At 40.1% G+C, this 26,627-nt stretch overlaps 2 protein-coding genes across 2 annotated transcripts in view; one reads left to right on the plus strand and one right to left on the minus strand.

Moving 5' to 3' along the window:
• The window catches only part of nbeab (neurobeachin b), a 387,766-nt gene that overhangs the window by 263,048 nt on the left and 98,091 nt on the right, over window positions 1-26,627 (plus strand). The window lies entirely within an intron of this gene.
• Window positions 193-2,831, minus strand: mab21l1 (mab-21-like 1). The gene has a single exon (XM_053507056.1). The coding sequence runs from the start codon at window positions 2,249-2,251 to the stop codon at window positions 1,172-1,174; it is 1,080 nt and encodes a 359-aa protein (XP_053363031.1). The 5' UTR covers window positions 2,252-2,831; the 3' UTR covers window positions 193-1,171.

Here is a 26,627-nt window from a genome sequence, read left to right on the forward strand (position 1 = left end):
TTTCTAATTTGAATTAATCAAATTTATAATATGAATAAATCGTTAATCACGAAATAATTTTCAAAGCATTAATTGTGATTTAGTTTCCATTATGAATTACCATTGACAATAATAATAATAATAATAATAATAATGTTTGCTGGTTAAAATTCCTACCAAAATCCTTGTCTGAATGATTATCGGCACACGAATATCCTGTCTTTGCTTTTGTTCTTTTTTATTAACTCTTTAAAATAATTCAGAGACAGAAATGTTAAAAAAAAAAATCAACTCACAATGTTTATAGTCCAGTGTATTTCAAGTGCATTGTTTTTCAGGTATATTTTTTTTCCATATATATAATTCAATATTTTCATTTTCAGCTTTTGTCATGTAAGCAAGTTATAACAAAAAGAGGTGGAATATATGTTAAATAAGAATTCAAGTATTCTTACGGAATGTTTAAAAAAATGTAACAAATAGTACCACCAAATGTAAACTCTAAAAATTCGGAACTTGCAATGAACAATAGTTTAACTATTACTGCTGATCTAAATGGATTTTTTTTCCCCATCATTTCTATCAGAAATAATTCACGCAGATGTAGTTATGATAATAAAAGAACAGGTGGAATTAAACGTCTATTTGACATGTCACAGAACAACATTCACAATTTTTAGACTGGCGGAATCACAATCTACAAATGTGTGTATTTACAGTATAAAAATGTACAGGGTGTGTTTTGTCTAAATCGTCACGGGAAAAAAAACATACGTTTATGAGTCGTTTAATGGGTTTTGTTGGGTTGACGGCTCAATAAGAAAAAAAAGGATATAACACTGATAAATAACCAAATAAACATTTTGATTGTTACATTTGTTTTTTTGCTCGCGTAAAAGCTATGAGCAACACAGAACACAAAATAGAATAGTACTTTCATGAAATGAGTTATAAAAACTATTTTAGACTACGATGTCTAAAATAATTTTTATAGAGACACATTTGGACAAGAAGATGGGGTAAGGTTTAAAGATGGGTGAGCGTTAGTGTTTAAGTCCAAGCTGCTCGCCTGTAACAGGCTTCCCGACTCCAGGCAGGCGCTAAAGCCGAACCCGACTTTTTCTCTCTACTCACGCCTAAGAATTTTCACTTCAGTACATGTGGATAGAATTTCTCGAGTCTCTGCTTTACCTCAAAGCTTTTCCAGACTTTTAGGGTTGGTCAAGATCTCCCTCGCAAGCCTCCAAGTCTGCTTTGCGGCGTTTTCGAGCGCCGAGTGCGGTTTGCCCTGGAACAGGTCGAGGTTCGGTAAGAAGTAATGCGGGCACCGGCGGCACTGCAGACACGAGATGAGCTGCAGCAGGATGCCGTTCAGCCGGTCTCCCAGACAGTTCTCGTCCCAGTCCGACTCCCGCGGATGCTTCTCGCACTCGTATGACACCAGGGTCTTCATGTGGTAGTTGTTGAGCGGCTGCCCGGGGAGTTCGAGGTGCCGGTCGCGCAGAGTTTTCAGCAGCGAGAGGCACTTCTTCCTGCATCCGCCGAGCAGCAGCCGGTTCTCGGCCTCGGCGAACTGCAGCACCCAGGCGTCACTTTCGGCCGAGCTCTGCTTCCCGTTCAGCGAGTAGCACTCCTTGGAGAGCAGGTTAAAACCCTCGGCCTTGACCTCGGCCACGCGGTTCGGACCAGGCCACGGGATATGCGGAAGGGGCCAGTGCGCGGCGCTGCGCGGCCAGATCCCTGTGCACTTGAACGCCGGTGTGATCTGGACCACGTAGCGGTCTCGGATGCGCAGCTTCACTTCGCTCGTATCGGCCACCATCTTGACCGAGTCGCGGTAGCTGCACTTGTCCACGGCCTGCGCCACAAGCGTCTGGAAACGCGAGCGGATCTTGCGCGCCGACAGGTATCCAGAGGCCGTGATGAACTCCACCCAGAGAGACATGCTGCGCTTTCGGCCGTCGCTCAGCTTTAACACGGCGCAACCGGGCAGCGAGCCGTCGTCCACAAAGTTAAAGACTCCCATCTGGTTGAGATAGAGCACCACCTCGAACTCAGTGGGTGAGACCACTTCGAGGCCCTCGAACCGGTTGTCCAGCTCATTGAGCGAGCTGATGAAGCGCGGCTCCTGCACCTCGACCTCCTTGAGCACATCTGAGACCACCTTGCACACCTCGCGGATGGTCTTGGCGATGGCCGCCTTGCGCGATTGACACTTCTCGTTGTAATACTTGTTCAGATGGTACACGAGCTTGGCCTGCGCGGCAATCATGTTGGGGCACAGGTCCGGGTTATACACCGGAGGCTCGCAGTAACCCGACGGATCCAACGCGGCTGTTTGCACGGGAGCCAATGCTAGAGAAGAAAAGGGACCTATTAAGAGCAGAAAAAAGTTTCTTAAAAAAAAAAAAACAAGCCTGCTATTTTTATTTGTGCTCCAGGCACATGCGCGCAATCTGATGCTTAAGTCATCCGCTGTGCTTCCTTCTGCAACAAGATATAAAGAGAATAGCAACAAAAAGTAGGTCCTCAGTGCTCGCAGTGATTAAAAAGTCCGTCGGTGCCGCATGCAAACACACACACACACCGTCTCCGTGCGCATCGGTCACCAACACATCCTGGCGGATTTCCCCGTCTTCATGCGCACAGTGTTCGGAAAGTGCTGCGTGCTTGTGTTTTCGGAACTGTGTGTATGTGCGTGAGTGTGTATGTGCGTGTATGTGTGTGTGTATATATATATATATATATATACGTGCGCGCGCGCGCGTGTGTGAGTGTGTTGTGAGTGCGTGCGTGCGCGCGCGTATGTGTAAGTGTGTATATATCCTCGCCTAACCGGTGTCGTCGGTGTGTTTCAGGTCTCCGCACACACACACCGCGCTCCAGTGAAATTATAAAGGGAGGGGTTTTTATAGGCGTCCAATGACTGCGCGCTTCGTCACCGCGCACTGGGTTTATGGACAGCGGATTAAATGTTGGCTTTTATATTTCAGACTAAATTTAAACGGAGCCGCGACTCTAGGACAGGAAACTCGTGGGCTGAGACAGAGAGAAAAAAACAAAAAACAGAATCAGGTTTTTCTTTTATGTAGTTGATATTATTATTATTATTATTATTATTATTATTATTATTATTTGCATATTGATTTTTTTACCCCCTCAGGGGAAAAATACATTTTATTGCCATAGTTGATCTTATTTTTCCCCCTTTCATTTATAGCAATTTATTGTATTTTAATCATATCGCGTGTTGCATTTTTGTCTCCGAAACGCGTTGCTTGGATTGCAGTGAATTATTTTTAATAGGATTACTTTTCCTCGTTTGGGTCATGTTTTTTCCCTCCTGGATTAGGTATTCGTGCTGTGAGGCAGTCTGACGCTGTAAAGCCTATGGTTAATGGTTCGTTTAGAAATAAAGATAATATTTCCCAAATCTTGTGTAAATATTAGATGTGCTAAAAAACAACCTGAGCTGGATGTTGCAGAATTGCAGACAATAATGAGCCGAGTTACCTGTTTATTGGAAAAGACGCGGCTCACAGAATATCTTTTACAATCAGGAATTGGCCAGTTTACACATTTATTTATAATTTTTTAAAGTTCAGTATGTTGTAAAACGAAAGTAATAATAATAATAATAATAATAATAATGCGTTGTTTTTTAAAGCTCAATTTTTTGGTTCACCGTAAAAATATTTTGTTTGGGTCTTTTTTCTTTATATCCTTTTTTGACTATATTTCCAAACGTGTGCGTGCGTGCGTGTTTCTGTTTGTGTGTGTGCGTGTTTTTCCAAAGTACAGATTTTTGATTTATTTATATATTTAAAAGGTTTTCAGCTTGATTTGGACATATGATAATGTTTTCACCCACAATATTCTCTATTATGATTTCTACATTCTGTACTCTCAGATGTATTCTGACATGTTTTGTTCATTATTATATTTTATTTGTTGGTTAGTTAATTCGGATTTTAGTCTGATTGGCTGACTTGAATCCCCCCTCCCGTGTAACTTATATTGGTCGCAAAAATAGATAGATAGATAGATAGATAGATAGATAGATTCTCATTTCAAATCGTTTTATATGCGCCGGCTAATTTTAGTATTGCTATGTTAACTACTAAATATATTCGTTTTCTGTGCAATTGCAATTGAATGTATTATACAAACACTATATCTACACTAAGTCACCGCTTCATCTGATTGTATTGTGTTATTGTGCTATGTACTATTTCATTTGCGTCTTCTTTCTTGCATCATTACAACTATAACTGAGTTTGCTTTTTTCGGCTTTAACTACATTAGTTTCGGATATTTCAGGGCCGCTCAGTGGGTTAATTCAGGCTATAAGCAAAACACACACTCTGTCATCCAGAAAAGACTAGCTGCCGTCTGATGCTGCAGCTGTGTGTGTGTGTGTTCATGTGTGTGTGTGTGTGTGTGCTAGTAAGGCTGCAAAGCCGTAAACAGGCCTTTAAGAAGAGCTGAAGCAAAACCAGCTCATGGTTGGATGGAAACATGCTGAGCGTCCCTCCTCCTCCATTATACACACACAGGAGTTGTGGATGAACGACACTCACACGCGCGCGCGCGCGCGCGCACACACACAAACACACGACAAACTGACTGGTGCTGATAAATATACAGTATAGGTATTTGGAGCATTTGGAGGTTATATACAATGAATCCTCCATATTGCATATAATTGCTTAAAATCTCAGTTTAACTCTTAAACATCAGAATTGATTCATTTTTTAATCATATTTTAATTCTAAAATTAATAGTTAATTTAGTAATAGTTAATATTCATTAAGGACAATACAGCTTGTCGAAAAAAATATGCAAGCATAAATAAATAAATAAATGAATAAAAGTAGTAGTGGTATAGAAAACAATGATGAGGCAAAATGGAGGAGAATACCGGATATGTATTATTATTATTATTATTATTATTATTATTATTATTATTATTATATTGCTGCTAATATAGCGAATAAATATATAATGCATTAGTAACAATAAAAAATAATATAACTAAAATATTATCTTATCCCCAAAGCAAACATTATTTTTCTGGTTAAACATCATATGATAATTAATTTTTTTAAGTATTATTGAGAGGATACATATGTTATACCGTGATCCTGACTAGGATAAAGTGCTTACTAAAGATGACTGACTGACTAATTGAATGAACGAACATCCTCTATATGCTCCAGGTATTTCTGATGTCATCTATGGAACATCATGATGCAGACTAAGTCTTTAAATCAAAGCTTTGGTCACTGTCTGGAGTTCATGCTCCATAGTGGGTTGGCCTTTACTGTATCCTGCCTGGCGCGGTCAGAGTTGTAGAAGTTGCCAGCCATAATTAATAGCTCTCAGCTGCTTTTGGACGGGGATCACATATTAGATCCCGATTGCTTCATGAAGCAAAATGTGTAACAGGTGTATGCCGAGCTCGGTTCTGCTGTTCTTGCTGAATGATGTATTTTCCCCATATATTTATTTATTTATTTATTTATTTATTTTTACTTTCCAAACATAAAAACGGTTACATTTTGAGGAGTACAAATATTATTTTGAGCAATGAAGGATTTCTAGAGGACTTTGTTCTGTTCTCATTGTGCAATGCAAAATGTTACAGAACACATACATGTACACATATGCACACACATGGAAGTTCTCAAGTACTGTATTAGATATTAGGTACACGTCTTTGATTCTGAGATGTATCAAGCTGTGTCAAGCTGCATATGAATAAGAATCTGTGATGGACTGGGATCTCATCCAGGGTGTATTCCCACCTCACACCCACTGTTCCCAAGATGCACTCTGGATCAATCATCTTGGCCTCACCCAGGATACAGTGCTTACTGAGTGTGAGAAAATAATGTGTATTCTTTTTTTTCTGTTTTCCTAGTATAGACTCCAGATCTACTCTGACCCTGACTAAAGATGAACGAATGAACGAATGAATGAATGAATGAAAAATGTTCGAATGTTAAAATTAGGAAGAGATTTTCTAAAAGAAAATCTGCTTTACAGACAGAGATTTTACGCACAAAGTTTTAAATTTTACCTATGTTATTTTTCTGATTTTCCTTGGGCTCAGGCCCGGCACGTGCACCAGGTCAGTCTGTCCCATTGACCCTCATGTTCAACATTTAAAAACACATCTATCCCATGTGTGTTTTTAATAGGAGTAATCCATGGAGTGCTGTGCATCAAAAGAAACTGCATCAAAGCATACTTTCAGAATTTTTATCTCAATTCCCGAGCAGTTTACCGAACACATCCAAGCCATCAAATTGTAAGTGCCGTATAACTCATCTGCGCTTTCAAAGCTGACCGAGCAGCACTTCATCTCCCCCTTGACCTCTCCCCTTTTTTTTATGTCTCTATAACATTGCTCGCTGTGTGTCTCTATAACGTCCAGCATCTCTCTGGTGTTTCTGGGACAGTGCCTTTCGGTATGGACGCAGTGAATGGGACGTGTGATTGTGTAAATCAATACAATGAGTCTGACTTCCGCTCATGTTGCACAAGCATATGACCGAGGACACGTTTAGCTCGCTAAAGGCCCCTTTGTTCTCGAGTTTCCTCCCCAGTGATCTCTTCATTTTTCTTCTAGCCCTCTAGTCTTGTTCTGATGATCTCTTTTGTCAGAACATTTCGCCAGGCTCGTAATGGCTCTTGTCAAACAACCAAAATTGGCATGTGACACCACACTTAACTCTCCCATAAGAACACTTTAAATGGGCTTCAAATAACCTCTCGTTTTAACATCTGATGGAGGATGGATAAACTTGAATTCTATAAAATCATGGATTCCTAATAAGTGTTTAATATGAATGTGGTGAAATGTAAGGAACGGCAAAGATATACAGTAATATTACACAATATTCGCACGTCTAATGAATACAAAAAATTGTTTATTAGAATGATTAATTTTGTGATTAAATTGGGCCTTTTTGTAAAATTCACTTGCAATCTCATTATTTAGAAAAAAGAAAGTTAAAAGTCAGTACAATGAATAATTATAAACTAGTTTTATTTGAATGTTTAACAATTTTTTAAACAGCAAACAAATTTTAATCTTTAAAAAGCAAAACATTATAAAACAAAAATTTATAATAACCATATAATTTGACCAGCTTTATCTACAGTTGTTTTGGAATAACTGATCATTACACATGCGTCACATTTAACTTCTTTCCTTACGGTTTAATCTCCAGCCGAACTCGATACGGAAAGCGGCGAAGGATTAAAATATATCCGGAGCTTTCCTGCCATTATCAGCCTCTAATTGAAGCTAATAGTAATTTTTTTACATGTCCGTGTTAATAATCCTATTATTCAGTGACAAAAAGAGGTCATTGTGGCCATATTCCATCATCACACAGGGACAGTTCTTTGTGCTGGTCCCATCATCCTTTTCGAGACGCTCTTTATGCACGAAAAGAACAGCAAAAAAATGGATCCGTGCCAAAAGGCGTCGCTAGGTCACAGCACAGATTATCAAGTGGATTTAATGGAGTGGCATAGTCGAATATAAATCAGATTAAGGGCCTCGTTGTTTAAGAGCTGCGATATTACCATGGAGCCCGGCTTCGTGAGAGATCGCATTATACAAGACGGACACTTATTATGACATATCCCTTTCAACTAGCTGTGACTGGATAGCAGAATTGTCATTGAGTTTACGTAGCCGAGGCGAATTCGGTTATTCCAGGCAATATGGCCGCACCGCAGGACTCCCAGTTAATTTCCTTTTGCCTCCTGCCTGTCAGCCCCCTACCTTCCACGCCTCGGATCCAGTCCCTCCATTTGTTTTAGTTTCCATGCCGCATTAGCGACCTCCTCCCATGGGGTGTTTGGTAGCTGAGGACAAAACAGCCCGAGGCGCACATTTTAGAGGCCAGAGCCATGTTCGGAGCAGCTCGCCAAGCTAAAGCCATATGTGCTTAAACCACCTCTATAAACCCCAACCTTGAGAACACAAATTAACTTTACTGCTCTTTAAGTGCTCAGAGAGAAGCTAAGAGGAAAAAAAAACAGAGAGAAAGCATCCAGAAAAAGATCGACTTGAATCACATGAATCACAGCACTGCACAGTTTCGCCCCCACTTCAACATGCACTGCTCAATGGCTTCTGTGATAAATGACACCCAAGCATTTGCATAGATTTCATTTATCTTCCGGGTCAATTTGAATTTTTCTTTCCCCTCAAAAATCTGGAACATCACAAAGCTTGAGAGATCTTTCTCTATATTTTAGCGTTGTATAGAAAAGGATCTGTTCAACAGTGCAACCATCCCTGCTCCCTGTGATTAATCTTAATGTGTGTGAGAGACGGCTTGTGTCTAGAGGTTGAGTCTGTAATCATTTGCCCGCTGACCCGAAGATACGCGAACCAAAAGTATCTTCACAACAGCCCCGGCGTGGACAATGTGCTAGATGCATATCCAAAATAATAATGCCGCCCCGTTCTACGACCGGGTGTCGAACAGCCGCTTGTGGAAGGAGGAAAACAAAAGAGGAAAGGAGGAGAAAGGAGAAAGAGGCTGCTCTCTTCACCAGGTTGGGGGGCTTTGGGTAATGAAATGGTGGCGGATGAAGCCCATGATGAAATTAGGCCATGTAACCCAAATACGAGATGAAGGCTTCATAATTGCAAGTTCTCGAGATCTGAGGTGCCGGGTGCCAACTGTCGGAGCAGGGCTAATGATGACAAATGTCTCTGTATGCAGATTGCAAGAAGGGAGGGGTGGAGAGAAAGAGAGAGAGAGAGAGAGAGAGAGGTGCTGAGGAGGAGGGAGAGGGAGCCAGTGAGCTGCAGAAGTGAAAGTGAGACAGGCGACAAAAAGAGAAAGGAATAAAAATACAAAAGAACAATGACTCTTGCTATCATCTACGACTGAAGTACAGGGTGTGTGGAGTAGAGGGATAGAAATGCCCTACTGAACAACAGGGAAATAGAGAGCCGTCATCTATATTATTATTTTAGACAGAAAGCCGTGTGGATTATTACGGTAAAAATGGCCGGCTGTTTAAGTTTGTAGTTTTGTTGGTAATAGTCACTTACTCTGGTTATCATCTAAGACTGAAATTTATGTGGATTGTAAAAATAAATAATGTCCAGCTCTTATGGTTTCTAGGTTGGTTTGGGCTTTTATAGTGCATAATAATGCAATATAAAAAACTAAATGTAAATTACATAATAAATAAATAAATAAATAAATAAATAAATAAGCAAGCATCTTGGACTTAAAGTCATGTAAAATATAGCACTAAAAAGGTACAGCTGTTTATTTTTTGTGTCTACTGAAATAGTAAAGTAAAAATGATGATTAATTACTTTTACAAACAAACAAATAGCAGACATATACAGTACTGTATGTCACCCTCTCAGACTGTCAAGTCATGTGAAAATATCCATTTATTCCAGTTTGTAGTTTTTTTGTTTTTTTTTATTTTTGACAAAACATGATGAGAAATATAATTATACAAATACTGTAAATAATTATACAGTTATAAGTAAGTCCAAGTAAAGGTATGCAAATTATAATAAGAAAAAAGCATGGTTGGCTTCTCTATACACAGTGAACCATTGTAAAAAAAAAAAAAAAAAGACAAAAACACATATCAGTGCAACTTTTTTTTAAACACATTTAAAACTGATTCGTACGGCGTCTCTTAAACTGCGCTCTCATCTCCAAAGGGTCAGTAATAACATCAAGCAAGCTTCTCTTAAATCCTAAATAGCCTGCCTTGCATATTTTGCCTTAAACGTCTTCGTAAATCAGTCTGCGTTTATAACGAGCACTGAGGTTGGCTATTAAAAGAGCAAGAAGCTTTAGTGTTGCTGCAAGGTCCCAGCTTTCCCCAATTTGTTGCGTGAATGGCTTCTTGAAAGAGAACTGGGTCACTACGGAGGGAGCCCCCTTTTTCTTTTTTTTCCTTCTTTTTTTTGTTTGCCCTTGTCCCATCTGTGTCATCTGGTGGTCCTGTGTGAGAGGGGCGGCATTGCTGGGAGGCGGGGCTGTGTGTGTGGGTTCTCCCCTGGTGACTGGGGCCAGTTGTTTTATGGACTTGCCAGAGTGGTGCAGGCAGTTCATAAGTTGCCGGTTCCTTTGTTTAGCACGATGGGAGGACACGTGGGAGGCGACACGTCCATATTAAAGTATATCATTTCCATTAGTAACACGGACGAACCCCCGAGCACACTTTCGCTTCCGTGTAGCCTCTCAGCGCGATGACCTGCAGATATTTTAGCTCTTAAAACAGTGAGAAAACATTTGATATTGTTTCATGTTAATCCACTAAGGAACTGGAAGGAACATAATTATTTCCCAGAAATAACTCCTTATTATGATTGTGGGAAAAACATTTTCAATACATTTTACATTCATGAATATTCATTAATTTTCTCCTCATGTTATGGTTAGTGATTACGGCTGCCATGAACTAGCCTTAATATTTATTCCACCAGATTGACTGTGAGTGATGTGGAGAGACAGCTCCAGACTCACTGCTCTGACGTCTACGAAGCGGCTGCACGCGGGCCTAGTGGCCAGCCGCTTATATTACACGCTCATTAACACCATATGAGGGCCTTTGTGAAGCTGACACGACACCTCAATGAGGGTTAAAATGATTGATACCTTTGGGGTGGATTTATGCGAGTGTCATTTCAGGAGGATTTCTGATTTCACAGTGGTTAGGAGAAATTAGAAATTAGATTTATTAATACCTCTTGGGGCAGATGTGCTCTTCAGTGTAATGCTGTAAAGGGAAATCTGCACTGAACGAAGTAGACACTTTCTTTTCTAGGGAAAGTCATCACAGTAATGTTATTTTATAGCAGTTAATTTGTATTCGCAGTAATTTATTAGAAAGCCTTATTGTCTTTCTTTTAATCTTTTTATTATATTAAGTTACATACATATACAATATGTAAAAAAAAAAAAAAGGACACACAACAGGGCGTGTCATGATAGGAAAATAATCAACAATAGAGTGGTGTAATGCGGCCGGATGCCAATAACAGCATGTCAGGAAATGTTTTATTTCTCACTATAACATCGTGATTTTGTGAACATTTACAATTTTCTTTTAATAAACAAAACATACAACATTTAACCATTTGTAGTTACATTTACACATTCACTGACTCATCATCTATACCACTTTATCCCGTATTCGGGGCCATGCGGAGCCTGGATCTGATCTCAGGAGACTTAGATCACGAGAGAGGGTAGACCCTGGACAGGGTGCCAATCCATCGCAGGGCACACATACACGCACTCACACACACTCTATGGGCAATTTGGGAAACCCACCAAGCACGAGGAGAACATACAAACTCCATGCACACAGAGACGGGAATCGAACCCGGATCCTGGAGGTGCAAGGCGACAGTGCTAATCACTACACCACCTGCCACCTTAGTTATATTTAATGTTATGAAATATCTAAAAGACACGTGTGATCACTTATGCCATAGCAGATATAAACACTCGCTTCCATTTTTTTCTGATAGTAATGTTAAATGAAATTAAAAACTCCCTTTGTTTCTCTAGATAATCCCCTGCCACACTAACAACCATATCCCAGCGTTTCTCTAGTGCTTGGATACCATCAGGGTAGAAAGTTTTCTTAGTGATCAGACTAGGGTCATTCACAGACTGATGACCTTGTTTACAACATTTGCACCATTCACATGTTTTACTGCAGCTAAGAGTCTCATCACGGTACTGTGCTTAAATTCTTCTGTCAATGTCAGTCAGTTTTATGGCTTTATTCACGAGACATTCCAGCACTTAAACTGCCCACCTTTATATAAATATGTATATCAAGAACAAGTGTATCATTTGTTTTTTGATCACAGAAAATTAACACTCGCCTTCTGATCAATGTGAAAGGAAAATTATGGTTTAACTTCGCAGAATTATTCATTACATCCTCCACAGACAGAATCCACAAAGTATATAATGCAACTTTTTTTTTACAAAACTGAACTGTATTAAGTTTTCCTTCAGGCAAATTTGCACAAATGGCATCAAAGTGAGATAATACACAATTAAATGTAGGAGCAACACCACTATTTCTACATAATTGTTTTTCCACTGTAAGATTCTTATGGAGCCATTCTTTCATAGCTCCTTCCCCCTAGCCAAATGTACACATACATAATCAAAATTCAGCATCTGTGCACTTCATGGTAAAACCAGTGGAAAGGGCTGGAGGAAGTCTGCCTCAGGGTCTCCGCGGGGCTCAGGAACAGCCCTCGGGCTAAAAGAGTCGTGCTGTTCAACCTGAGCTCTGACGTGATAAAACATTCAGCAGTGGCAGTGTCAGCATCTACGCCTTCAGCCGGTGCCTGAGTGCTCAGGGTGCAGGAAAGACGTTCATCATTAAAGAAGGGAAGAGAAGTCAGGTCAAGAATGATCAGAAGTATTTGTTTAAGTTTCTCTCCTACATTTCTCTTCTTAAAAAAATAATCACTTGGGTCAATTAAACTCGTTGATTCGTCAGGATCACTTTACATTCAGCAATACATTACATTCCGCATATAAACTAATTAACAGTATAACGATTATTAAATTCTGTGGACACACTACAATATATAGTCTGTATGCCATACTGTATTTTACCAAAGTGTAGATAATGCCATAACAAGATCATGTTTTTAGTCCAGTTTCTTTGTTGCAAATGTTACCACCACAAATGTTAATCTTAAAGGGGACTGATCATGTAAAATCCAATTTTTTGTCATTTTTAGACAAACACAACCGTGACAGTGTAAAAAATCCCTGAAAAATTGTCCATTTTTTTTTTTATTGCAGAGAGCTTAAACAAGCCAGTTAGATTTCCCCCTGTTATGACCTCATATAAGAAGATATCGTCTCTTGGCTTGTTGCTCAGCACCACTTAGGCCTGCTGTTTTTTTTTCTTTTTTGACATGGTTCAGTAGTAGTTCATTTACATAAACACTGAAATGGTTCGTCTGGATGAGGAGTGACACTGAGGGAGTTTGAGGTATGAAAAAAAAGACATTAATATAAGACAGGGTTATTTCAGGTGGAAGATTAACACACACACTTTAGGGCAGCTCTGAGATCTGTGTTAATTTGATGGTGAAATAGTTAAATATGGAACCTTTAAGATGTTATATGGATGTGTATCTGATTATATCTGTATTCAAAGTGTGTAAATAACTTAAACCAGGCTTTTTTATCTACCTTTTTAAAATTGATATGTGAAATTATTATTATTATTATTATTATTATTATTATTATTATTATTATTATTATTTCTTTTTTTTTTTTTGTTACATTATTGTTTTTGTTATTACATTTTTGGACAAATTTATTTAACCAAGCAAGTAGCACCATGGATGGATGGATGAATGAATAAATAGATGGATGAATGAATGACCACTATATATACTGTACATTTAAAAAATATAAATAAGACTGGCATTATATAATAATAATGCCAGTCTTATTTATATGTGTAATTTTTTAAGTATATGGGAGTAGTAATATTAAAACAGTGTGTTAAATAAGAAAATGTATTTATATAATGTATGTGTTTGTAAAACTATGTATAGACCTGCACAAACTCTTAAGCCTCAGGAGCTCCAGGTATGAGAATACATATAATTTTCACGTAATGTACAAATAGTATTGAGATGAAATCAAAGCTACTGTATAGTCCAAAAGCCGAGTTCAACTTGAGCAAAAATTGGAAAATCACAATAAACCAACCAGAACATGAATAAATGTATTTTGCTAATTTCGCAGGGCATATTACGTATCACTATAATCTGAAATACATGGCTGAGTAAGAAATTAACATGGTACAGATGATATAGTCAAAGATCAACATATCAAATATGAGATGCACATCAAAAGCTTTGCACTGATTTTGACGATAGTGGCGGTTTATTTCAGCTTCCTTACAGCAAGGTTTGAAAAAAGACTGAACCGTGAGAGCATGCAAAACGTGTCGACACCCCGTCTAACGAAGGCGGATTAGCCGTTTACAGAAGCCGAAATATGATGGGTCAAGGCGAGGAGGTGCTTTCACCGCAACTCCGGAGCTGTGTAATGAATGAATGACAGGAGAAGGGGAAACTGCCAGTCGGCTGCCGCGAAGCTCCACGGCTCCCCTTGATCATCTCCGGCTGCCTCCCTCTCAACTCTGCCTGGGAAAAGCTGCTTTTCCCCCTCGCTTTCTACTTCTATGCTTTTTACTCTGCCTAATTTACACATTTAAGACATTTTTGTTTCCTGATTTGCAACCCCCCTCCACACGTTTTCAGTCTGTGAACCCACACTTGCAAGTTTGTCTCCTTCCTTTGCTCCTTCCTTGAGATCTCTCACTTTTTCTCTCTCTCTCTCTCTCTCTCTCTCTTTCTTTCTACATTCTACGTCTGCCTTGGGGCAATGAGCTAATTTCAGGTTCCATAATTGCAGCGTGTTGTACACCTGCCTGCTATTAATTCTCCCCGTCATTCACTCTCTCTGCTGCTTAATGAGATATTATTGTAATTGTTGTTATTATGGTGTTTGCCATAATTAACATGATTGATGCTGGTGCTAGGGGAGGGTTTATTTTGGCACTCCAATGGACAAGGGGATGTTTGTTTTCTTGGACGGGAACCTAGCCGCGGTAAAGAGATTGCTCATTCCTCTAGACGTTCGAATGGATTTTGGGCAAAGAGGTAGGGTGGGTGTGGGGTTTTGGGGTGGGGTGACGTCCGTGTTGTGTTTAAGGAAAAAGAACTTCTTTGACCATTCGATCCGTATGCTGTTGTTTTGCTACCGCCACTGGTGTAGATAGAAAAGGGAGTAAAGGCAAGTAGGCCCCAAATCTTTCCTTTTGGCTGCTGGCAATCCAATTAGGACTTTAATAGGGTCGCGTTAAGGGGTCTTCATGGTAGTTTTTTGTGTTTGCATGTGGATGTATGAGCTTAAGGTATAGGGTGCACCCTTCAGAGTTCTTCCTCTGAGCAGTGCTTCTTAAAGAAGGGGTATTCCGCGGTGGAACCCCAGGGGCCGTGATAATTAGCCAGGAGGTTCATATCACAGCCCACAATTATCACTTATTATATTTCATTTTATCAAATCATGAAGTTTTTCCTCATCTCATTAATTCTGTATTTGTCTGGACCATTAAGTGGAATGAGCTCAATCCACACCTTGAAATAAATCAATTATAAAATATCTATAAATAATGAACTTGGATCTAATGCAAAATTTAGGAAAGTTCTATTAAATAGAGACTAATAGATATAATGTTATTCTACATTGAATAATCTTCATTTTATATTACTAGATCTTTACTCAGAGTGTTTGTGCAATGAATTGTGCAAACTAAGAGTGCTTAAAGGTTTCAACAGAAGTGATAAGGAAGGATTTTTAACAGGAAGTGAGAATCTTTGTCCATCCAAGGAATTTGAATTCATTTAGTCTAAATCCAACTCAAGAGCCTTGAAAAGTTCATTGCCTTGTTTCACTTGGGGAACTTTTACCCCCACAACAGTGTAAAAGGGTTCCAAGGAGAAGCTCTCGAGGAAGCTATTTGGTCAATCCTGATCCCTGACTCATATTATCTTTCATTCATTTATTCATTGACTTGATGATCTTGCTCCATTTTAGCGAGATTTGCCAGAGAACCATAGTGGATCTCAGTAAGGCTGGATACAAAGTAGAACTATTGAGTCCTGATGGAATGTCAGGCTGTAAGACTTTATTGTAATCTAAGATCTGGACACTAGAGCTGTGAGGTGGCATTGCTACCCACTGTGCCACCATACCACTAGTCTGTCTTTTTTTTTTCTTTTCTTTTTTTACCCAAGTATCTTGGCATGTCACAAGCCATGATTTACACTCTTTAGTAAAACTGTAGCTCCCAACTCATTTTTGGTTTGTCCATCTAACAGAGCTCTAACGGTTCTTTTGCAGAAGCCTACACGAAATATTCTTTCAAATAGGACCCCGAGAGTCTCGCCTTCACAACTGTAAAACCTTTTGAGAACACAGTCGATCCGTGCATTCATTTGGTAATCTGTGTGCTTTTTCAAACGCACCTCAGTTACCTGCTATACCCCCGTTAGCTGATTTAATGGGCAGATGCCCCTCGAGAGCTCATTATGTTCCATAGTCTCGTCTGGAGCTGAATGGCGCACAGTCTCTGTTTCACCTCTATTTTTCGTCACACACATACACACACACACACGTGTACAGATACACACACCACCCCCACACGCCCCTGCATATGTATTGCTCAAGTCGGTTCAAGCTTGGGTTCCTGGTGAAAATGAAATGCAGATGGGAAGCCAACTGATGTTAAGGATTTTTGGAAATTTTGTGCAGGAATCCAAGTTTAGACTGAAAGCCCGATTTCCAAAACATACTTGCAAGCACAGTTCCAGGATCTCTCTCTCTCTCTCTCTCTCTCTCTCTCTCTCTCACTCCTCGACGTGGCTCTTCAAAAGAGGCCGAGCCCTTTTGTCTGCGTTTTTCTCAGTCTGACAGCCGTTTAACGCCACACGACCTGCATCTTGAGTGGCACTGCCGTGGCTCTCCAATCCTGTTAAAGGCAATGATCAGCGTTCCTATGCATTATGATGCGTTTGAAGCCTTTTCCCCATTTGGGGAAAGACCCAGCCAGTCTCGCTTTAAACTGCAGTCCGGGGCTCCTTTCATCCCAGCATCATGCTGTGAGGGCTAATCACGAAACCTTTACAATGATGAATACAGAGAGAATGCTCTCAATTTGTTGATGAGAATAATGAATGGGTGGAATACAATACTGGAATGAGAAACAACGGTGAGTGAAATGCAGTCAGCCGGTACATTTTAGCATTATGAGGTCAGAGGAATTTTGTTATGCATATATATATATATATATATATATATATATATATTTTTTTCCCGAAGTTCTCATGTTTTTTCATCCATCCCTCTTTTCCTCTCTTCTTAAAATCAATGAAACGCCCAAGTGTATTCAGGCTTGTTCAAAGGGAACAGAAAAGAAAAGGCCGAGCATAATGCTTAATAGGTGCTTTAGTAATTCCTGGGTTTTCATAGCTTAATCTGTTCTGAAAGGCCCAGCACGGAGAAGAGAGGCCTGCAAATGGCCCTCAGTGTTAATGCGATGTGACTTCTGTACAATAAGGGCACTAGAGCTCCAGAAGTGCACTCTGCATAGCTACCTTTTCTTCTGTCTTCTTTCAGCCCTCTGAACCCGTTGTTTAAATGTTGCATGAGGCAGGCTGGGTAAGCCTTCCCAGCATTCTCTTCCCATAATTTTTAAAGACCTCTTCTTAAGACTATTCTTTCTCTGAGCTAGCAAGACGAGTAGATATAAGTAGCTGAGCTTGGGTCCTCTTTTGTTGCAAGTCAGGAATTGGTTCGACACAATCAGGAGCGCTGTTGTGTATTAAACACACTCTTAGCATGCCTCATTTCTCCTGTTTGGCTTTTGTAAAAGGATTGGTTTATTCTTTTGGATGCTGAAGTCCAAATACAATACACACATATTAAGGATGTTACATGTGAACGAATAAGCAGCATACTGGGTACCAGAAGAACAAATGGTTTTAGACAGTATAGAACAATTTAAATAGTTAACAAGCTGGGAAAAATAATACAGCATTAAATTATTGTTTTGACCAATTACTTCCATACATTAGAATTGAATTGATTGAAATGCATTGCCTACTTATTATGGTTTAAGAGAAACAATATAATGGATTGATGACATCATCTCTGCTTCTTGTGATGGATTTCCCAGAACTGCATTCCTTCAAATGAACAGTTTGACAACAAAATGAGATATCGCCAGATATTTCCAGAATTTTTTTAGGCAAGAAGTATTAAAAGCTGTTAAAGAAGCAATACTCAAAATATTTTCTGCGCCACAAGGGTGTTACAAAGCACAAATGCCAAGATTCTAGCTCCAAATTCTTTTGGTTATATCAATGTGAATTTTGGGTGATTTTGCAAAACCCGAAAAGTCCACCTGCCACCATTTTGCCCCAGTAACTAAACCAGCCTGCAAATATGTTTGCAATTATTATTCAATTTAGTGTTATTAATAGTGTTGGTTACGTTTCAAGTAAAAATAGCTAACTCATGCTTCACTGTGTTTTTGTTGTGAGTCATAGCAACCACTTGGAAGAAAAAAAAAATAGTAGTGTTGAGTTTTGTTGAACAAAAAACCTTTTCAGTTACAAAGGTTGTTGGAGTTCATGAGAAACATTAAATACAGTAGAACTACAGTTTACACTGCATTATAAACCTCCCTCTCTACAAGTTTCAGTTTCACTTCAGTTTTTGGGTCTCTGTGGTCCCAGAGGTTTATAATAGAGGTCAGGAATCCGGTCTGGAGAAGGAGATGCGGTAGGCCTAATCAGGCGGATTAAACGCAACAGCTTTCCATGTGCAACCTGTGTATCTCATGTCTCTTGTACACAAACCGATCACACACACACATCTGGAATGGTATAGGATTATCTGTCTTTGCCTAACCTTTATAAATAGTGCATCATGGATCCCAAATGCAGCAAAACCAGTGCTAGTGTTAGTTCAAAGCATCTAAGAGAAGAACAATATAGTGCGTGTTTCAACAAAAATGTTTTGTATTAGACAACCTAGTGCGGCTGCGATAAATAAATATGCCAAAGTCTGAAAATGCTGTTTTATCTCATTTTGCTGTGAAATTGTTGAAATGTTTTATTTACTTCAAACCCAAACACATTTTAACAGGGGTTTGATTTAATGTTTGGACCTCCGTTGGCAGAGCCAATCAAGTCCTGTATTCAGCACAGCGTCATCGCTTTGAATTCACTTTCCATGATGCCTGATCATGGACAACCTCTAATCCCAACGAACAACGCTCATGAAAAAGGCAGAGCGTTTACCAAACATGCCTGGTTGTGTTTAAATTAAGTTGATGTAAAAAAGGAATTAGTAGGGAGAACCTGCGTCCTGTGTTTGTTTTTTATCATGTTCGTACAATGCAATCTACAGCATTGTTTTTATCGTATAAGCATAAACTGACACGTTTCCGAAAGACGTGTGCATCTTGCATACCAGTTCGTCTGAATTACACAGCCTGGTGGGCTGCAAAATAAAGATCCCCCTAGTACGAGCCCTTTCCCCTCCGACAGTAACTCATTAATCAAGATCTGATTTCGGTGCAATAGTTCAATCAATGAGGAAATGCCTATGATCCAGCTTTAGGGAGCATTTACTCACACGAGCCATAAATCATTTTATGAACTGGCCGTCCCGCTTGCACTTTGTGAGTGCTCCTATTTCAGCCATTTCCTTTTTCACATGGGAGAGAGAGAAAGTGCAGAAGAGAGAAGGATAGAGAGCGGGATTGTTACCAGAGAATCCCCTTTTGCACTATATGGGAAAGGCCTTGCAGGATTTTTTTCCGTTCTTTTCTTTTTTTTTGATGAGGCAGCATGTCTTGGTCTTTCATTTGATCTATGCATCCATAGGGGGAATGTCTACTTTGTGTTTCTTCGCAAATGTAAAGTCATCCTCGGTGCTTTAGGAGCTAGTGTGAGTAGGTCGCTGACCCTGGAGAGAACGGCTTGCATTAATATGCTGTAATCCAGTGTAATTAGTCAACTAGCTACACGCCAAGCAGCTTGTCACAGCCTGTCAGCTTTGGCAGGCTTGCAAGATGGCCTGCAGTCCCTACGGCCAGCAGGGACATGGACACTTCTGTCATCCGTCTTTTCCTCCTTCTGGTTTTCAGATGTGATCATTCGGTTATGCTGTTTGGTTTCATTCATGCTTCAGTGGCTGAATTAAACCTTCTCGAGTAATACATAATCTCCGTCGTGGGAATCTCATCACGTTAAGGTGTCCTTATATATACCTGATCGACAACCACGACCACGGACCACACAGACACCTAACGGAGTATTTAGCAGGAAGCTCATTTTCCGTCCCAGGGAAAAAAAAAAAAAAAAACCTGCCTGTCTAGATACACCTTATGGTGGGATGTGATATGCAAAACCCAAAATAATCCCACTTGCACAGTCAAAATAATTATGTCAGTAAGCCACATCTCCTCCCACTTCTGCAAGCCTGCAGCAAGAGTAAGACATCTGCTGATGAGCAACGTCCAAAAGCTCCGCCTGCGCACGCTGCGGGATTAGCTGGAGTAAAACGATTTAAACTATATAATTACAAGGGGATCAAGTGCAAATTATCTACTGCACTCAACAGCCAGATTACCTCCTGAGCTTCCTCTAGAACCCTCTCACAAACCCCTCAGGGTGAAACCATCCTCCTAGCCTCACCAACCGAGTTGTGGAGCTACGTTAAAAGAAGGAATGTTGTAAATTTCAAGAGGTACGTGCCCCTAAGTCGTCAATTGAGATACTTTTTTTTTCTTCTTTTTTTTTTTTTACAACCGGATCGCTGATAGGCCATGCATGACAGGCAGACTTAAAAGCGGCTAGGCAAATGTGTAGCGCAATAAAGCGCTTGTGAGGCTAGCGAGACGGGAGGGATAATAGATCCTTGTAGGGTACTACAGGGGCCGAGGCTGAGGACAGGTAGAAAGACAGGATTAATTGCAGAAGTGAGAGGCACTCATTGCTCATCAGGCAGCCCACTTTTCCCTTGGTTGCACACACCCACACACACTAACAAGCTTAAAGCTGTCCTCGCCGGTCTCGAATACACTTTCATGGCTGGTTCCTTTGTCCGTCACTCTTTCCTTTTCTGGTCTCCCTTATTGTCGCTTTCTGTTTTGCTCACCAACATCCCTGTCTGTGTATCTGTCTTGTCCCCTCTGTCTCGTTCCCTTTCTTGTCTCCAGTCACCAAGAGCTCTCTCTCTCTCTCTCTCTCTCTCTCTCTCTCTCCCCCTCTTCCTGACTGCTCTTACTGGAGGATGAGGGCATCAGGAGCCCCTGAACAGCAACCATTAGTGTGGGCTCACTGAAAACACCCTAAAGAAAATCAGGCTCAGTCTTCCAAGCTCCTAACTCACACCCACTCAAGCTGTTCATCTGAATCTATGTGTGGGTGGATATGTTTTTTTTTTTTTTTTTTGCTGTATGTGTAGGTGCATGCACAATGCCACTGTGATTCTGCACAATAGTGTACTAGTAGATACATTCATGTGCATCAATGTGTATTTTCATATTATTTCCCAGTTTTGCACATAGAATTAACAAACATTCGATTCCATCATCAAAGGAATTAGAAAACATAACTCATTTAGATAATTCCATAATTTAACGAAACTAGATAATTCCATAATTTTACGAAAATCTTTTTTTTTTTTTTATGTCGAACCCCGCTGTCCATTCGAGATAACTATCTATGGGATGCATTTTCGTCTGTTCTTTACACTTCGGTCTCGCACCACTTCCAGAGCGCCGTCACCCTGCCACATGCTCTCATACACCCTAAATGTATAGTGACACTGATTATGCAAAACCACATCTTCCTTCCTGTGATACCTGCTCAGGAAGGAATGGAGCCTTTATTGCAGCTGAGATATGGACTCGGCTGCAAAGAATCTGAAGGAATTTTAAATTCCCTCATTTTCAGGCCTTAGAGCCAATGTCACGGACCGGGGGAGATCAGATGGGAAACGCGACATTTGATTTTGAGGTGTTTGGCGTCTGGAATTTTAAAAAGCAGCCTAGTGAAAAGATTAGAAATTCTGGGGAAGTGTGTGGGCTTGGGATTAGTGAGATGCATTCAGGAAGGATTCAAACTGTTTAGTTTATTACATAAGGAATAAAATTTGACAGTAAACTAATCATCAAGTTGCCGGTGTGATGCAGCCTAATGCAAAGTGGAGTGACTTTTACTATGCTGAAGTAGATTATTTTCTATAACAGCACCACATAATGCCACAGCAAGGAAAAAAAAAAAAATAAAAAAATAAAATATATATATATATATATATATATATATATATATATATATATATATATATATATATATACATGCAGCTTGTCATGTTAAAAGAGAAACTGGAAGATGCTCAATTCTGTTTCTTGAAAAAACTTTTCCATGGAGAATAAACCTGAAGTTAAAGTTTGAACTTTCTTCTCTCTAAATGCTGACACTGGAGACTTTCATAAACTTTAAACATATTCCTCCTTATAAAAAGGTTTGCCATAAGAATGATTATCCATTTTTATCTAGGAGCACCTTAAATTATTAATTAATTTATTCTTCTTCTGTCTTTCGGCTGTTCCGTTTCAGGGGTCGCCACAGCAAATCATCTGCCTCCATCTAACCCTATCCTCTGCATCCTCTTCTCTCACACCAACTAACTTCATGTCCTCTCTCACTGCATCCATAAATCTCCTCTTTGGTCTTCCTCTAGACCTCCTGCCTGGCAGTTCCAACCTCAGCATCCTTCTACTGATATATTCACAATCTCTCCTCTGAACATGTCCAAACCACCTCAATCTGGCCTCTCTGACTTTATCTCCAAAACATCTAACATGGGTTGTCCCTCTGATAAACTCATTCTTGATACTATCCATCCTTGTCACTCCCAAATATCTACCTCAACATCTTCAGCTCTGCTACCTCCAACTCTGCCTCCTGTCTTTTCTTCAGCGCCACTGTCTCCAAGCCGTAGAGCATCGCTGGTCTCACTACTGTCCTGTACACCTTTCCTTTCATTCTCGCTGATACTCTTTTATCGCACAACACACCTGACACTTTTCTTCCTCCGTTCCAACCGTTCCAACGGGGCCAGGGGTAGCTCAGTGGTTAAGGCATTGGACTACGGTTCAGAAGATCCCAGGTTCAAACCCCACAACCACCAAGTTGCCACTGTTGGGCCCTTGAGCAAGGCCCTTAACCCTTATCTGCTCAGATGTGTAATGAGATAAAATGTAAGTCGCTCTGGATAAGAGCGTCTGCTAAATGCCTAAATGTAAATGTAAATGTAAAAACCTGCCTGTACCCGCCTCTTCACCTCCTTTCCACACTCTTCATGGCTTTGGACCGTTGACCCCAAGTACTTTAAGTCTTGCCCCTTCTTTACCACTGCTCCATGTGGCCTCACCGTTCCTCTTGGGTTCCTCTCATTCACATGTATTCTGTCTTGCTGCAGCTAACCTTCTTTCCTCTGCTTTCCAGAGCATACCTCCACCTCTCCAAATTTTCCTCCAAAAGTAAGGTGGGTACGGTTCACAGTACTGAAAAAGGGAGAGCTGCCTGCAAAAACCCACATTTAAAACTCAAAAAGAAAACACATCTAATAACATTAAATCATCGTCTTTTTAGTAGTTGCTTCTAAGTTGTTCCCCCATCAGATGCAGCAGTGTTATTTTGTTCAAAGCTAACACGAGCTACACAGCTAACTAGCTTCTAACACGAGGCTGAATCCCAACCCCTGATTAGAGGTGAACAAGGGATTGAACACCTTACACCACACTGTAGTTTCTTTTCAAACTATTTGGGATTCAACCTCCAATCCTCCAATCCTTAGTAGCTGGAATACTAAAGCGAAATAAATGGAAAGATAAAGAAAACCATGGATGTCACAGTTCTGCATGCTCTATATCATCACTTGTGCAATGCCTAAAAAAATCAAAAAGAAAACACATCTAATGCCACATCTTTCAACACATCTTTGGAAAGTTGTTCAAATCCCGTTCCGATCCAGCAGTGTTATTTTGTTCACAGCTAACAAGAGCTAAACAGCTAACTAGCTTGTAACACGAGGCTAAATCCCAAATTCCTCTTTAACCCCTGATCAAGACACCGACACCTCCCTTGGTGTGTAGAACAAGGGATTGTTCATACCACTATAGTTCCTTTTTAGACTATATGGGATTCAACCCCACAATCCTGGAAGTTAGCTGATATTCTAAAGTGAAATATATAAAAAAAGATAATCTTGGCTGTTTCTCAGGACTATCCACCATTCCGTGGTTAATTCCCCTCACCTTTTGGTTACATACTACTGGTAAGAATTTAAAACTACTTTCACCACTGTTAATTACACTAACTGTTGGTCAATGTCGGTCGCCAGCTCTGCCACTTGCGGTTAGTTCGTTCTGCCAGGTGCAGTTAGACGGGTATGTGTTGGCGGTGAAAAATAACTGGTTAAAGAAGGAAACAAATCCTAATCTGTTGATGATAAATGATGATTGTGGAACTGTTGTATAAAAGCAATATCACACTCAAGGTTCTTCAGTTATTCTGAATATTATTGCAGCTCTTGCGTCCGCCCTTATGTAATAGTGCTTAAATATCACTGGTGGATACTAAAGGAAAGCATGTGTTATAGTCCATTACATCATCCAAAACAGATATTATAAAGCGTTATATAAGGGTTTACTTCATATAAAGGTTATGTTTATTTATGACATGTTGTAAATCCTAGATGGATAGTAATTGTTATGAAATTTCCCAGTTCACCTCTTGTGCACTTCTAGTCTGTGGTCTTAAAAACTGTTGGAATCCTGCTGTAATTAAGGTACAAGTCCAGAGAAATGTGTTTCTTTAGAGTTGAAAGGGCAGCCTTGACAAGAATACAGGGGTTATGTAAGCCGAACATGTTGATGTCAAGGGCGCGCACACACACACAAATAAACACACTGAGCAGCACAGACTAGTCACAGCTTGTCATCCTCCGCTACCTGTCCTCTAGTCAGAGGCCAACAACAGGCAGCGATAAGCGCAGTGACACTGCACCTGTTCACAACCAGCATCTTTACTACTGAGTGCCATGCACTTGCTTGCATGGCTTGTTGCCCCTTCAATACAACTTGCTGTCACTTTATCCGTCTAGTTCGTGCATGCTGAGCATGTATGAGCTCCTGATACACACCGTGGCAGGGCTTTGTACAGCTTAGTGACCTCTATCCTGTCTGAAACACCATGGCCAGATACGGAAGGAGGATAAACTTAAAACAATGCTACAGTACGGCAAGCCGGATCTGGCTGTCTGGTGTATACTGTGATATCTAAATATGTTTGAAATCATTAAAACTTTTAGCATTTTACGTATGCCAGAGATACATGAAATGATGATGTGGTCCGACAAGAAGAATCTTTATATGATCACGGTGAGACCATAAGCTGTAATGGCGTCGTAGGTAGGATGAGTTCCTGAAAGAGACATCCTTCGCAGAGTGACATCTAACAGAGTGATGTCCTTTACAGAGCAATGTTCTTAGCTGTGAAAGTGAAGCATTTAGGGTGGTACATGATCTTAGCTAGGTTTACAGTCCGTTCCTTAAAAAAAGAAAAAAAAAAAAGGGAGCACATGGCACTAGAGCTAATCCTGTCTGGCTCTGACCCAATCTAATCTTCGCCATCAGGCGATTGTTCACCAGGAGGTGAAAAACTCCACTGTTAGATCTAGATTTTAGGTTGATCTGAGTGCAGATGAATTTTCCAATTAAACAAAATGTGAACAATATAGATAACATAAACTATAGAGACAAAAACAAACAAACAAATAAACAAATACATTAATTAATTAAAAGATATTCCAGAGATTACAACCTAGATAATCTAGCTAGTGCACTAGTGCATATTAAACTGTTTGACTCAGGTGACAACAGTCACCATATTCTCAGTAACCATGACAACAAGAAACTCTTTTGTTGTATTTGGAACTTTAAACTGGTACTTCCAGGAGTTCCAAATGTCCTCTGTAGAAATCTATATTTTAAGAATATAAAATGTATAAGCCACACCTTAATTCTCAGGATTCTCTAGTATTATATGATCCAACTTTGCATATCGAAACATGATTGGCTTTTGTATTTTGTGATGTAATACATTTGCTAATCACACGTTTAAAAAGATTCTGAGCGGGAAAACCAACACGGCGTCAATTCTGAGCACTCGAAGGTACAATTCCAAGACTTTAAATGGTTTACTTATTAAAAGATATACAATTTAAGATTTCCATTCAAGATTCAATATAAAGTTTGCCTTATGATTAACCAGAGGGAAATACGCTGAGGATTGGAATATTTTGATATTAGCTGGACTGTGTTTTCTTTCATTCACAGCCTTTAATTAAAGCATTCTGCCGCTTCGCCTGGCTGAACCTCAGCGTCAGGTCATCTTTCAAAGCTTGAGCTTTGAGGCTAGGGCTGTTTTGGAAATGTTGGGGAATCTCAGCATTTCTCACTTGCTCAGACACACACACACACACATTTTTCATCCTCTCTCCTCAGGGAGTAGTCACAATTCTTGGGTGAAAAGGAAAGCGTTCGTCTCTCACATCCTCCTCACACTTCTCTCGAGCTCCCCTCATTAAGCTTTAACAGTGGAAGCCTATTAGACAAATCTGTGGACAACCCGGCGGAGGTGCTAGAGATGGCAGGTTGTCAGTGCAACAGACGAGCCCCTTTATAAATATATCAGTCATGCTGGCTTCGGCCGACGCTGAATTATATCCCCGTCCCAGTTCAGCACAAATTTGACATAGAGAAGGATTGCGCTCATTTCTCAGGGGGCCGGGTTTGAAAAATGGTGTCCGGTTTAAATATGACAGATTCCTTTGATGTATTTACCCCTGCCCCAGTGCTTTATATAGGCAGAAGTCCTATGGGTGCATGGAGTCCTTTACAAAAAGGAAGAAGAAAGCAGGTTTGATTCG

The sequence above is a fragment of the Clarias gariepinus genome, chromosome 11, assembly GCF_024256425.1.
Source record: "Clarias gariepinus isolate MV-2021 ecotype Netherlands chromosome 11, CGAR_prim_01v2, whole genome shotgun sequence".
Classification (NCBI taxonomy): Eukaryota; Metazoa; Chordata; class Actinopteri; order Siluriformes; family Clariidae; genus Clarias; species Clarias gariepinus.

What these genes read in the sequence shown, in the direction of transcription:
- mab21l1 (XM_053507056.1), bottom strand. Translation starts at nt 2,251, where the DNA reads ATGATTGCCGCGCAGGCCAAGCTCGTGTACCATCTGAACAAGTATTAC.